This window comes from Colias croceus, chromosome 30, assembly GCF_905220415.1.
Source record: "Colias croceus chromosome 30, ilColCroc2.1".
NCBI classification, from domain to species: domain Eukaryota; kingdom Metazoa; phylum Arthropoda; class Insecta; order Lepidoptera; family Pieridae; genus Colias; species Colias croceus.
This window is the reverse complement of record NC_059566.1, coordinates 3,566,415-3,580,731: the sequence shown is the minus strand read 5'-3', so window position 1 is coordinate 3,580,731 and position 14,317 is coordinate 3,566,415. Positions and strand designations below refer to the sequence as shown.

Here is a 14,317-nt window from a genome sequence, read left to right as displayed (position 1 = left end):
GCATATTAAACATGTAGTAACATTATGTTTAAAATCGCGTCATAACTCAGAATTTTCTATTAATGTTAAGGCTTATGTATTAACTTCACTTACATCTATGCTTCCATGTGTGAAATTAGATGCTCCGAATTGGCTCGAACTCGAGAATGTAGAATTAGCGGACCCAGGTTATGCAACACCAGGTAAGATTGATGTTTTATTAGGAGCAGAAGTTTATGCTGAGATTTTATTAACAGGTATGATGAAACAACCCAAGGGAAATTTAATAGCGCAGAATACGGCCTTTGGTTGGGTTTTATCGGGTAAGGTATCTGATTCACTTTCAGATAAATACAAGGCTAAAAGTTTTCATTTACAGGTTAGAACTGACGATGATTTTTTGAAGCGTTTTTGGGAACTAGAAGCTGAGCCAGATATGATTGTTAAGAAATTTACAAGAGAGGAACAATTGTGTGAAGAGCTGTATGAAAAATCAACTGTACGAAATCGAGATGGATTTTGGATGGACATTGCCATTTAAAAATAAGGATCCTGAGTGCCAGTATGGAGAATCTATAGATATAGCTAAGAATAGATTAGTCGCTTTAGAAAGAAGGCTTAAGAATAATCCTAAATTATATGAGGAATATAGACGGGTAGTAGAAGAGTACTTAGATCTTAATCATATGTCTTTAGTCGAAGAAGACGATTTAGATAATCCAACGGCTGTCTATCTTCCGCATCATGCTGTTGTACGGGAGGATAAAGATACGACAAAGGTTCGTGTAGTTTTTAATGCTTCTAGTAAGGGAACAAATAATGTGTCATTAAATGATGATCTTATGATTGGACCAAAAATCCAACAAGATCTCAGACATATATTAATGAGGTGGAGAACCCATCCCATTTGTATAGTGGCTGATCTTGTCAAAATGTACCGTCAAGTACTTATTAATCCAAGACAGACAAATTTTCAGAGAATTTTATGGAGAACTTTACCGGATCAACCAATTAAACATTTTAAATTGCTCACTCTAACATTTGGAACCGCGTGTGCACCATATCTTGCTGTTAAAACTTTACAACGTTTGGCAGAAGATGAGAAACTTAAATTTCCAGTAGCATCAGAAATTACTAAAAATGATTATTATATTGATGATCTAATGACAGGTTGTGATACATTACAAGAAGCTAAAATTATTTACAATGAAATGAATAAATTAATGAAATCTGGAGGATTTACACTTCAAAAATGGAGCTCTAATTGTAAGGAATTATTAAAGTATATTGGAGAAGATAATAAAGAAAAAGAAGAATCTATGCTAATTAAGGTTGATAATATGGTAAAAGTTTTAGGAATTTCATGGAATCGTAGTTCAGATAGATTTGTTTATTCAATCAATTTACCGGAGATAAAATTTCCAATCACGAAAAGACAAGTTTTATCTAATATTGCTCAATTGTTTGATCCAATGGGTTGGATTGCACCAGTAATCATTGTTGCTAAATTATTTATTCAAAAAATATGGAAGGCGCATTTAGATTGGGATGATGCATTACCTGAAGATTTGAACGAAATTTGGCTTAACATACGACAGCAATGCAAGGAAATTCAACGAGTAGAAATACCAAGGTGGATTTGTTGCACTAGTCAAAGTCATGTTGAACTACATGTCTTCTCAGACGCATCAAGATCTGCTTATGCTGCTGCAGTTTTTATGAGAGTCATCAATCACGATGAATCTATACATGTCAGGTTAGTATCAGCTAAAACAAAAGTAGCACCTATAGAGAAGGAAGTTTCTATACCTCGTTTAGAGTTATGTGGGGCTGTGCTTGCTGCGAAACTTGTGAACGAAGTATCTCAAGTGATGAAGGTATGCAAAGATAACATTTACGGATGGACTGATTCTACAATCGTTTTAGCATGGCTGAAGGGCGGTGCAAGCAAATGGACAACATTCGTAAGCAATCGGGTATCAGAGATTTTAACTATTATGGATTATGATCAATGGGGTCATGTTTCAACCGAAGCCAATCCTTCTGATTGTGCATCTAGAGGTTTGACTCCAACAGAATTACTTTCACATTCACTATGGTGGTACGGACCGGAATGGTTGAAGAACAGAAATATTGAAATGAAAAATCCAGAGATAGTAGATACAGATGAAGAAAGAAGACAAGTATCATTAATAGTAAAACAAGATAAATGTGAAGATTTTGAATGGTTAAAATTTTCTAATTTGACTAAAATGCTAAAGGTTATTTCTTATTGTCGAAGAATATTACTGAAGAAGGAAGAAAGGAAAATTTTGCCGAAGTTTGTAACAGTAAATGAAATGAATGAAACATTAGAAAAATGTATTAAACAGGTTCAAGGGATTACGTTTGAAGAAGAGATCAAGGTTTTAGAGAATAAAAAGGATATACCGAAGAGAAGTCCCCTTCGTACTCTTTGTCCCATTTTAGATCGAAATGGAATATTAAGAGTCGGTGGTCGGATTGATAAGGCTCACGCAAACCATAACACGAAGCACCCGATAATTATGCCAGCTAAGTCTCATCTTACCCAGTTGTTAATATCGGATGCTCACGAAAAAACTTTGCACGGTGGACCGCAAATCATGATAAATTACATTCGGACAAAATATTGGATAGTACGCTGTAGGGATCTAGTAAAACAACATTATAGGAAGTGCCTCACGTGCTTACGATATTCGAAAGCATCGAGAGTGCAGTTAATGGGACAGCTTCCAGATACTAGACTGAAGCCTTGCAAGCCATTTACGGCAACCGGTGTGGATTATGCAGGCCCAGTCAATATTAAGTTTTCTCCAGGTCGAGGGGCAAAATCTTATAAAGGCTACATTTGTCTTTTCGTCTGTATGGTCACAAGGGCTATACACATTGAGGCTGTAACAGATTTAACCGCTAAGGGATTTATCGCCGCTTTTAGACGCTTCACGTCTAGACGTGGACGTTGCCAGGATTTGTTCAGTGATAATGGCACAAACTTTGTTGGTGCGGACAAACATTTACGAGAAATGTTTGACTCTGCTAAATCCAGTTTACCTAATGAAATTGCGGAACTTCTTACATTGGAATTTACGACGTGGCATTTTATACCGCCGCAATCACCTAATTTTGGAGGGATATGGGAGGCCGGAGTGCGTTGTGCTAAGAACCATTTGAAACGGGTCATAGGTGACAGTATTTTAACGTATGAGGAATTAGCTACAGTACTATCACAGATCGAAGCATGTCTTAATTCTAGGCCAATTTCTGTTATTAGTAGTGACGCAGATGACCCTCTCCCACTGACCCCAGGTCATTTTTTAATAGGTGAACCGGTTATAAATATAAGTGATCGTAATTATGATGATTGTAATGTAAATAAATTAGAAAGATGGAATGTTATTCAAAAAATGGTTAATAATTTTTGGCGTAGATGGTCTAAAGAATATTTGGTTACTTTAAATCAGAGGTATAAATGGAATTCGAAATTAGAAGAACCTAATATTAATGATATTTGTATAATTAGAGATGATAACGTTCCACCTTCTAAATGGATTTTAGGAAAAATTGTAAACAAACATATTGGATCAGATAATATAACTCGTGTTGTAACAATTAAGTGTAAGAATGGATATTTAAAACGACCGTTAAGTAAAATTAGTATTTTGCCTAAATAAAAGGATTAGTTAATAGAAGATTATCTTATAAAGTTGTTCAATTTTAGGAAGGTCAGTTGATTGAAGTGTGCTAATATTATGTACTTGTTTGTGTATGAGTTTAACGCCACTACGTTGATGTATCACGGTGGGCGGTATCGGTAACGTTTTGTTTAGTTATTTTTTGTTTTGTTTAGAGGTATATTTTAGTTGTTTTTTTGTTCCGGACTAGTCCTTGGTGGGCGGAATGTCTAATTATGTTACAATATGTCAAGTTACGACAATTAGTTTCATAAGTTACCAATAGATGGCGACACTTTACTTTTGCATCGCACTAGCGAATTGTTTTGTTGAATACGTATAAGAAATTTCATGTCAATTATCTGCCTTGTGTATCTTGTGTATCTTGTGTAATATTGTGTTAAAGTAAAAATAAAGTAATTTAAAGTGTTGAGTGTTTAAGTGAATCCCGCGAAAACGTCATTTTATACACGCATCGTGATAAAGTGAAATTAAAAGTCTATAAAATAAATACTGAATATAATGTATATATGTATACGTTTTTTCGTAACAAAAACAACAACAACAATGTCATAAGGAACCATTTTATCTCTGAGGGTAATTTGATTTCGCTTTATTACGCTAATTATACCTACTCGTTGGACAAATTGGAATTTGTTTTGTCGTGGTCTTAGTCGTGGTTTTGTCGTCCTTTGGAGTTCTTGAACAACGGTCTTGAAAAGTGAAATTTATTTTTATTGTTGAACACGTTGCACATAGGTAAAAATGTTGTGTGGTTTTATGAAACCACGGTAAAAGTGAAACTTTTTTTCACACGATAATTACACACATTTAACTAAAAATTATCGTATTTGTACGATAATTGTCGTACGTATCGTGCGTCACGCGACATGCGCTACACAGACCAAAAAGTTTGAGACGATGTAATAAAAGTTTCACTTTAATAAGAACAAAAAATGTCTAAAATGTATTGAAGTGTTCAGGTATTTGATTTCTTTTATTGATTTATTCTTTCTTCGTAGGTACTGCAATTTGTTGTTTGTAATATTTCCTTTGAATGAAACTTCCAAAGTAAAATTATCATCATCCTAACATGATTTCTTTGTACATTATTTATTTTCGGTCTAATACAAATAAGGTTAACGTTTCATTACTTTTTTTTCCGTGATACCTAATTATATAAAATTTTTGATCCCCGAATTTCATTGTTTTGAGGTGTAGAATAGCCAATAGGTAGGTACCACAGACTAATAATAACGTAGGTAAGTATACCAGTAGGTGTAGTAACTTTTTCTGCTACAACACTTAATTTACTTACAAAAACTATACATTTTTGCGGAAATGCATAGATTTTGTAATAAACAATGAAAATTGAAATTTTAGAGAAGAAACTCTTGAATCGTGCGCCCTGTATTTTGGGAGAGAGAGTTGCGAAGTCCACTAGTAGGTACCTTTTTTTGCGAAGAAAACTAGTTTTTGAAAAAAAATAAAATTACTACTCATACAGTTTGGGGTTATGTTTATTTACGAACTATATTATGTAAACAAACTAATGCAGAATACACAACATTCTATAATTTTAGAATTTCTTAAAATGGATTTGCTGTATTTTTAATTAAAGATCTGCGCCACAAATATTCGACACTTGGGTCGCTAAAATCTTTGTACTAAATATTTGATACTTATATTGTCCTTTTACGACACGCCACTGAGCTTCTATTCTCTGTGTGTGTCTGGGTAACTATTGTTTATCATTCGTCTATCGGTCCTGCCTGGGCCATCTATCTTCCCCTTAAATTCTTGTTTAGGTAACTGGTACACCGTACAGCACCACTTTTCGGCAGTTACTGTACCAGTCAACAACGGTAACCCGGGACAAGCATTGAATGAATGGATGAGAAAATATTTCTCACATAACTGCTTTAAAAAGGGAATAAAAATAACACTTAAAACAACACAAGACAAACAAAAAAGAAACAACGCTATAATTTCTAACTACTTTGGTGTTCAGCTCTTGTTCCATCTTCTCTAATAACTTTCCCAACAGGCCATTTTTGCGCGTAACATTGTGGGCAATCCTATTTTTGCGTTTTAGAACATTGACCTGCAGGCTATGCGAGAATTCCTCCTACACTTTCCTTTATAACAAACAAAAGAGCCAACAGTTAAGTTGGGTGTGTTGAATTTTCATGGTGGATTAGGCAAAGTTTTTCGTCATGATTGAGCTCTTGCTTCACAGCGCATGCCACATATTGCGTTCGCGTACCCAACTCCCCACAAGTCTTGGTAAATTCCACATGTGAGCCACTTCGCAGGAATGTAGTGACCGTTTTGTATATTGCTTTTCATCCGAACTAAAATCATGAGGATCCTACCAGATCCAGCACTCATTGATGGTAGTTCAGGGACTCGTGGTCGTACGCTGCCATAGTGTACCAGTCAAAAATTATAGCAAAGCAAACCGGATTCCAAAATACAAGCAAAGGCCGATCGTAAGAAAGTGTCAAAAGTTCAAAAGAATAGTCAAGGTCGTCGTAGGTTAATCAATAAAACTAAGAAAAACAGAAAACAGACCACTAAAAGAAAAACGTAATGCGCACCAAAATTTTATGCCATTTTTTTTTAATTTTCTATGTTGCAGTCAAAACTTGTAACACGGACAATAAAAAATTGTCCGTTTTCATAAAAATTACTCATTTCGAAGTGAAAAAAAGCAGTTTGAAAAGTCTACCAGCTGTCCATTCAACACCTTAAAACAACGAAATTCTGGGAGCACGATGTAAAAATCTAGCCGTATCTACTCCCTTTCAATATTTTTTTTCCTTTTTGGTAAATTTTAACGTAATTGTTTACAAAATCGTACTATGTAAACAGCTTTGAGCTTTGCAATGATTGCTATCAAAAATAATACTGTCGCAATATTCTATTGCCATGCGTAATAAAAATTCTTGGAAACGATAAAAATACGAACTTGTAGATATTTTATGTTTTTCATATAACAGCAATTATATGCTAATAGAATGATTGATATTCTAACAATGGTTTACTTTATGGAGTTAATAAGTATGGCTCTGAATCTATTTGCAAGGAATTTAGATATATAGGTAGGTACTAGGTACCTAGTGACATTAACTATTTAGGCGACCTGGGTTCGAACAAATCGTTAACAATTAATGTGATAAAAGTGTTATAAAATGTATTGTTTCTTCATGTATAAGGTAAAAGTTATATCAGCAGCTAGGTAGCTGTGCCGCGCGGTTTCACTCGCGGGCTTAAGCAAGTATTTCTATAACGTTACATAAGCTGCATCACTGACGAGCATCATCAAAACCCTTTCAGTAGTTTTCGTGTAACAATTAAACAAACAAATTAACATTCATAAATTCTTACTTTCACGCTTATTTATTAGTATGAGTTGAATAATTAGGATACATACTAGTGATCTCACATAGCTTCGTCTGTTATATTCTGTACTTGCTTTCCGAAACTGGCTTTGCCCGCGTAGTCAAAGAAAAACCTGCATAGATAAAACCTATTCTTTGTCCTTTCTTAGGTCTCAATCTATCTCTATAATCTCTCTATAAGCTCTATATCGTAAATTCATGCAGACAAACAGACAAAAATTCTTTAATTTTTATTTCAGTCACATCTTTTTATAGCTACCCTACATAGTAACTTAGTTTATTAGTATTATCGATTTTGACTCAACGTCCAACGTTCAAATATCATTAAAATGCCGTGTAGAAAGTGCAAAAAGAGTTAAAATTTTAAAGTAGAGAAGTCCCATCGTTTCCATATATTTATGTATCTTTAGTAATTTGGATTTTCAACTTCAAACTAAGATGATTTTTTTTACTCAATTTGAAGAAAAAAAAAGAAAAAAGAAGAAAAAATTTGAATATATTAATGATAGGCACATTGGTTTAGGTTTTACTTCCACAATCTTTCATTATAGTAGGGGTCGATTCTAATCCTAAATTTGCAAAATTTTCCCCCCCCCATAAGGGTGCTTTACCATCAATCATATCACTTCAAATAATTTGAAGTTGGAAGCTATGCTATTGGTTATTTAAAAACACATTCCTCGCTACACATCCTCGCGAATTATTGATAAAAGCACCCTAGACACTTCGCGAGCAAGCATTCAGCAATTGTTTCACCAGGCTGTTCATTCTGTGTAGACCTATTAAGGTATTATACACATTATACATTTCCGGTGTATAAATATAACATATTTAGTTGCAATGCGCAGTTAGTTGTTAACACAAATTGAAAGGATCGTAATATGCAATAATGTGACACTCTGTTTTGAAGCAATAAAATAGTATAATATGAAAATAAAACAGCTTTATTTATCCTTTTCTTTTGAATATTGATAGGTATGATATAAATAATAGGCTAGAATTGACAATAAAGAAAAAAAAGTTGAAAAAAAAAAGCATTTTCAAAAATGTTACCGCAATGTACCTACACCTTTTTTTGAAAAATGCACTATTTATATTAATTATAAAAAATTTCTTTTCTTTTGTCTATGATAAGACATAACTATATTTTACATTTTATTTAATTTTTTAATTCATAAAATAGGTATGTGTTTTTATTGCGAAGAGTTCACTATCCCACTGTCCTATAAACAAAGATGTCTCACTCTTGCATACCGCGATTCTTTAACAAAGTGTCTGAATTATAAAATTGCCTCATTGTGGCTCCTTGAAGCGTCTCTTCATCACGTTGTGTGGTTACAATGTGTAAGTTATTTGTATTTAATATCAGCTGTTCCTAAATTATTAATACTTTCAGCCCATGTTTTCTAAACCTTAGCAAATGATATTGATACTAAATCTTTTAAACCACGCTATGCATAAGTGAAAACAGTATGAAAATCGGTGCAGAAGTTTTTTGAATTTACTATTTTGATTTAAATCTAAAACTTAAATTTTTATATCAAAAAATCACCTAATTTTCAATCGAATATTCTCACATCAAAATAGTCGGGGAAGTCTTTTGTTCGTTGAAATCTCTACTTTCCAATGGTATAAAAATATACATTAATCATAATTAATATTCTCATGAAATGCATACAAACGGTGTCAGTGAGCTTTTACTAAATTATGCACATTTATCGATTTACCCTTGTTTTGGTTTTTCGATGATATTTCAAAAGAAATAATTTCATCTGTTCAAAGTTACGATATAAGAGGAAGATTTTACAGCATATTAAAAAACAAAATGATTTCGATAAAAAATTATTAGCTCGTTCGAGAAATTTGCCTGATTTAGTAAAAGTCATTATCGACTGGTCTATAAAAAAAGCAATTAAGTAGTATGTAGTTCGACTTCGTTTTTAGTACATTGTTCTTTTTTTAATGTAAAAACAAATAAAAATTCGCAGTCTCCTACGATAATAATAATTAAGAATAGAATAGAATAGAATAGAATAGAATAGAATAAGAATTTATTCGCAGTAAAAATCAAACACATAAACAAAAAAAAATACACAAGAAAAATAACAGTTTACTACGAAAATGCTATGGACTCAGCATATGGTGGAAACAATGACTAAAAGGCCAGTGCTTTCACCGCTGTTTTTCAGCCATAGCCTGTTGCAGCCACAAATGTCACACGAGTTGATACAACAATTATATTGGTTTCCGCCCCGCGCGCGCAACCGTGTACCTTTGCACTCCGTATTCTAAATTCGATATCTGCGAATATGTCTCACAAAAGCTTAGAAATCTGTGTTCGCGAGTTGAATAACACTGTAATTCTTCTACAGAACAAAGTGAACTCATTGGAATTGCTGATATTCGAACAAAATAACTTATTGAAAAATCACCTTCAAACTCATCAAGATGTCAATACGAAGGTACTTCTCGGATCAGTTGGTCAAATGTGCGAGCCTGATGCGGGTACAACGAAGCAGCGTCCAGTGCGTCAGACGAGACTTCGTGCTGTTTCTTCTGTCCCCGCAAGCAAGCCTAAGGTGCGAACAGCGAGGAACATGTCGCCCATCTCAGCGCCTGCCCCACCGCCACTGCATGCGATACCGAGTGACGTCGAGCCAGCCCCTACTACAGGTACGGCGTACGACTCGAACCTCGTCTCGCAAGCGACCGATGCCTCCGATACAAATGCAAGCATCGGTACTAACAGTGAATGGGTAACAGTGAGACGCAAGCGAGTTTCTAATTCGTCGAAGAATGTAGCTCGTGGTACGGCCGCGCCTGGGACGACTTCACTCGAGGCTGCGGAACGTAAAAGCTATCTGCACGTTTATTATTTAAAATCTGGTACAACTGTTGAACAAGTTATCAATCATCTGCTCGTTATCTGCCCCAATGATAGCTGCTTCGTCGAACAGTTAAAACCCCGTGGAGACTACGCTTCCTTCAAGTTAACTGTCCCGACTAAACATGTAGATATTTATTTGTCACCATCTCACTGGGCCGAGGATGTGCATATAAAGCCATGGCGTAGTGGATTTCGCAAAGAAAAGGACACCCAAAAGCCGTAAATTTAAATCTCTCACTTTGTTCTACCAAAACGTTAGAGGTTTACGTTCAAAGTTAGACAAATGTAAAATATCGGTATTAAGTGAACGTTTTGATGTATACGCTTTGACTGAAACTTTTCTTAACAGTGGTGTTAGTGATTCGGAAGTATTTCCCGCCGGATACTCCTTGTTTAGAAAAGACAGAGCTGACGATTCTGGATGGGGTGGAGTTTTATTAGCCTTTTGTGACTGCTACAACGTCAAAAACATTAGAATAAATAGTGGTGATATAAATTGTTTAGAGATTTTAGCTTTATCCGTTAAAATTAAGTTTACGAATTTTGTTTTTTGTGTTTTGTACATACGACCTAGTTCCAGTGATGAAATCTACTGTAAATATTTTGAAATTTTAGAAGACTTGTGTATTCGATTTTCGCAACATAAAATCATTATTTTTGGCGATTTTAACTTAAACTCTGCAAGTAGAAACGTACTTACTCACTATAAAAACATGTTAGCTTTGTGCAAGTTTAGTCAAATTAATACTGTTCCTAATGTAACCGGTAGTATGCTAGATTTAATATTGTGTAATTTTAATACTGATTTACAATTGATCGATGACCCGCTACCGCTTGTACCCAAGGATAATTATCACCCCCCGCTTTTAGTAAAATTACGTTATTTGAGCCAACCACAAAAATACAAAACTCCGTCTGTGTGTAGTCAATTTATCTTGCAGTCTAATGAGTGGAATTTTCGTAAGGCGGATTTGAACAAACTATATTCGCGTCTCGAATTATTAGATTGGCGTGATATTTATGAATATGGTAATGTAGATGATGCGATTGAATTATTTTATAAAAAAATTTACGAGTGTATTAATGAATGTGTTCCCACAAAACGTAACCCCACATTTAATTCAAGATTTAACTACCCAGTATGGTTTACATCAGACGTAATTAGTAACATTAAAACTAAACATTTTCATCTAAAAAAGTATAAAGAAAATGGTACACAATTTAATAGGGAAATGTTTAGATATTATAGAATAAAGGTTAAAAACTTAATACATATTGCTTATTCTACCTACACGAATCAATTAGAATTTAACATAAAGAATGATCCATCAAATTTTTGGAATTTTATTAAACAACAGCGCTCGTCCCACTCTCAGCGTACTGAATATGAATATAACGGGAACCTTGTCTCAGGTGTCGACGCTGCTAATGCTTTTGCTACTTACTTTCAGTCGGTCTTTTTGAAAGATAAACCACAACTTAGTCCGAATAACATCTGCCCACATCCCGATAATGATTCCTCGCGTGTATCTATTAGCTACATCTCCAAGTCTGAAATACAAAATGCTGTTCGACGTCTTAAACTACGCTCATCTGCAGGACCCGATGGCATTCCTCCTTATCTCATTAAGGACTGCATATCTGTTTTTTTACAGCCACTTCACTTCTTATTCAACATGTCGCTTTCGTCCGACACATATCCCAATGAATGGAAAAAGTCGCGCATTACACCAATACCCAAAAGTGGCTGTAAGTCTCAAATTAATAACTATCGCCCTATAGCTGTAGCTTCTTGTTTTGGAAAATTATTAGAGATAATTTTAAATAATAATTTGACGAATCAGATTCGATCACTCTTGTGCGATCCTCAGCATGGATTCCGGTCGAAACGTTCTACGACAACAAATCTCATCAATTTTGTCGATTATACTGCAAAAGCACTCGATAAAAAAAGACAGGTTGACGTAGCTTATTTTGATTTTAAAAAGGCTTTCGATCGCGTAAATAATGATGTTCTTTTATCGAAATTTTCTAAATTTGGTTTTACACCCAAGTTGATAAAATACTTCGCTAACTATTTTGACGGTCGCGTCCAATACGTCCAACTCGGACGTCTACGTTCCGATCCTTATTCCGTGCATTCTGGCGTAAGTCAGGGCAGCACTTTAGGACCTACTCATTTCTTGGTCATGGTAAATGACCTTCCTAATGTACTAAGATCAGCCCAATGTCTCATGTTCGCCGATGACTTAAAACTATTCTTAACTATCGAATCTCATTCCGATTGCTTATCTTTACAAAATGACATAATAAATTTGACTTCTTGGTGCCACGAAAATCAATTAGAATTTAATATTTCAAAATGCAACATAATGACATACACTCGCTCGCGTTCACCTATTGTATATCCATACAGCTTAGAAGGCACAACGCTGCGCAGAGTCGACCACATCCGCGATTTAGGAATACTTTTTGATAAAACTTTAACGTTTAATGAACATATTGAGGCTCTGTGTCAAAAAGCGTACAAATCCCTCGGCTTTATCGTACGGCAATCGGCGAGGTTTCAGGATAGAAAAACTGTCGTCGTATTGTACTCGGCCTACGTACGCAGTATATTGGAATACAACGCAATAATATGGAGCCCTCACGAAAAGAAATACACACTACTGCTCGAGAGGGTTCAAAGAAAGTTTGCTCGTTATTTGTATTTAAAACTTTACGGATATTATCCTTACATGTATCCATCTCTTTTTGTAATAGGCATGGTTGGCTTAAATACACTTGAATTGAGACGAAAACTTGCTCTCATAATTCACTATTACTTATTATTAAATAATCGCGTCGACAATCCTGTCGCTTTGGGTATGTGCGGGTTGTGGGCGCCGCCTCCCGGCGTGTCGCTGCGCCGCCGGCCGCTGTTCGCGGAGGCCTGTGTGCGGACGCAGGCGGCCGGCACCGCTCCGACACACTCGGCCCTTCATCTGTTAAATCGTGTGCTGGCCTCCGATGCCACAATTGACATTTTTGCTAGTAGTATAAATACTGTCCTAGACCTCTGTATCAGGTACTTGGATGCACATTGAATGTAACTCCATTTTGTTTGTATTTTTGTTAACATATTGTTACTAAATTCTATGTATGCTTTGGTATTATTACTGTTAGTACAAAGAATGATTCTGTGTCAATAAATAAATAAATAAATAAACAAAAATTGTGTAATTAAAATAAAAGTATACAAACTAACAGCATTTCTTATAAAACAAACATGCAATACATTAGGAAAACAGGATTAAATACAAATATATTTTATTACAGGGCTAATATTCCTACTAGCAACACTATTAACAACAACAGGGCTACCAGTAACAGATCAAGATGAAGGAACAACAGAGATAACACCCAATTTTGAAAACGACAGAGATATCAACGTCCTAACATACACCACTAACTTCAAAAACATGATGGCAGAATATGTGAAACTACAACACAATAACCTTACAACAGAGGACATGGAAACTGTCAAAGCAACTTTAGAAGTGTTCTTGCAAGACTTTGCTAAAGATCTTCACGATATATTGGTTAATAAGAATATAGAAGAGAAAGAGGTAATAGAAGATGGTATACCTGATGCTACGTTTGATGAAATTAAGCGAGGGATTAAAACTGAACTGACTGACGCTAGTGACGAAATAGCAGACCAGATAGTTTATAAGTTAAGGAAGAATTTGTACAGCACACGCAAGAAGCTAGATAGGATTATTTGTAACTGTTAATACTGCCTGAAGGGGAAATATTGTAAGGTCTGTCCCGGCAAACGTTGTTCTGCCTTACTCTTATTACTTAGGGGTATGAAATATAGGTGCCTGATTCTCAGACCTTCCCGATGTACACACACAAACTAGATGATTTCGTAGGTAATTACAAACACCGCGACCGTGATAAGAGAATTTTATATTTTGGATAATAAATACTGACAATTCCGACAAAAGATAATTTTGATACCCAAAAGTTTTCGTTGACATTCCTGTTTTTCCTATCAATTCCTATCAATTCCTAATATTATAAATGCGAAAGTTTGTGAGGATGGATATTTGTTACTCTTTCACGCAAATACTACACTGAACTGATTACATTCTATCTATTAAAAAAAACCGCATCAAAATCCGTTGCGTAGTTTTAAAGATTTAAGCATACAAAGGGACATAAGGACAGAGAAAGCAACTTTGTTTTATACTATGTAGTGATGATATATGTATCATTAATAACTGGTTTTGAGCAGTTGATACAAGATCGAAGTATTTTATTGTATTTTTGGAATTCTTACTTCGTTTGAAAAGATTTTGATTCATAAT

General features: G+C 34.9%; 2 protein-coding genes across 3 annotated transcripts; both read left to right on the top strand.

Annotated features, from left to right (window-relative positions):
* The first annotated feature begins 491 nt into the window (after positions 1-491).
* On the top strand, positions 492-3,735 carry LOC123704553. Its single transcript, XM_045652932.1, has 2 exons — positions 492-3,306; positions 3,719-3,735. The coding sequence occupies exons 1-2, from the start codon at positions 492-494 to the stop codon at positions 3,733-3,735; spliced, it is 2,832 nt and encodes a 943-aa protein (XP_045508888.1).
* A 413-nt stretch (positions 3,736-4,148) lies between these two features.
* Positions 4,149-13,958, top strand: LOC123704663. 2 transcript variants are annotated; one of them, XM_045653074.1, is made up of 2 exons: positions 4,149-4,268; positions 13,281-13,958. In XM_045653074.1, exons 1-2 carry the CDS (start codon positions 4,202-4,204, stop codon positions 13,736-13,738), a joined length of 525 nt encoding a protein of 174 aa, XP_045509030.1. In that variant the 5' UTR covers positions 4,149-4,201; the 3' UTR covers positions 13,739-13,958. The 2 variants fall into 2 exon arrangements, with proteins under 2 accessions (XP_045509030.1, XP_045509031.1); XM_045653075.1 differs by lacking the exon at positions 4,149-4,268 and adding an exon at positions 8,315-8,419.
* The last annotated feature ends 359 nt before the right edge of the window (positions 13,959-14,317 follow it).

Bases quoted from the DNA above. Each gene is read 5' to 3' on its own strand.
- LOC123704553 (XM_045652932.1), top strand. From the start codon at position 492: ATGGATTTTGGATGGACATTGCCATTTAAAAATAAGGATCCTGAGTGC.
- LOC123704663 (XM_045653074.1), top strand. From the start codon at position 4,202: ATGTATACGTTTTTTCGTAACAAAAACAACAACAACAATGTCATAAGG. The intron at 4,269-13,280 runs GTAATTTGATTT...ATTTTATTACAG, and splicing joins GAACCATTTTATCTCTGAGG to GGCTAATATTCCTACTAGCA.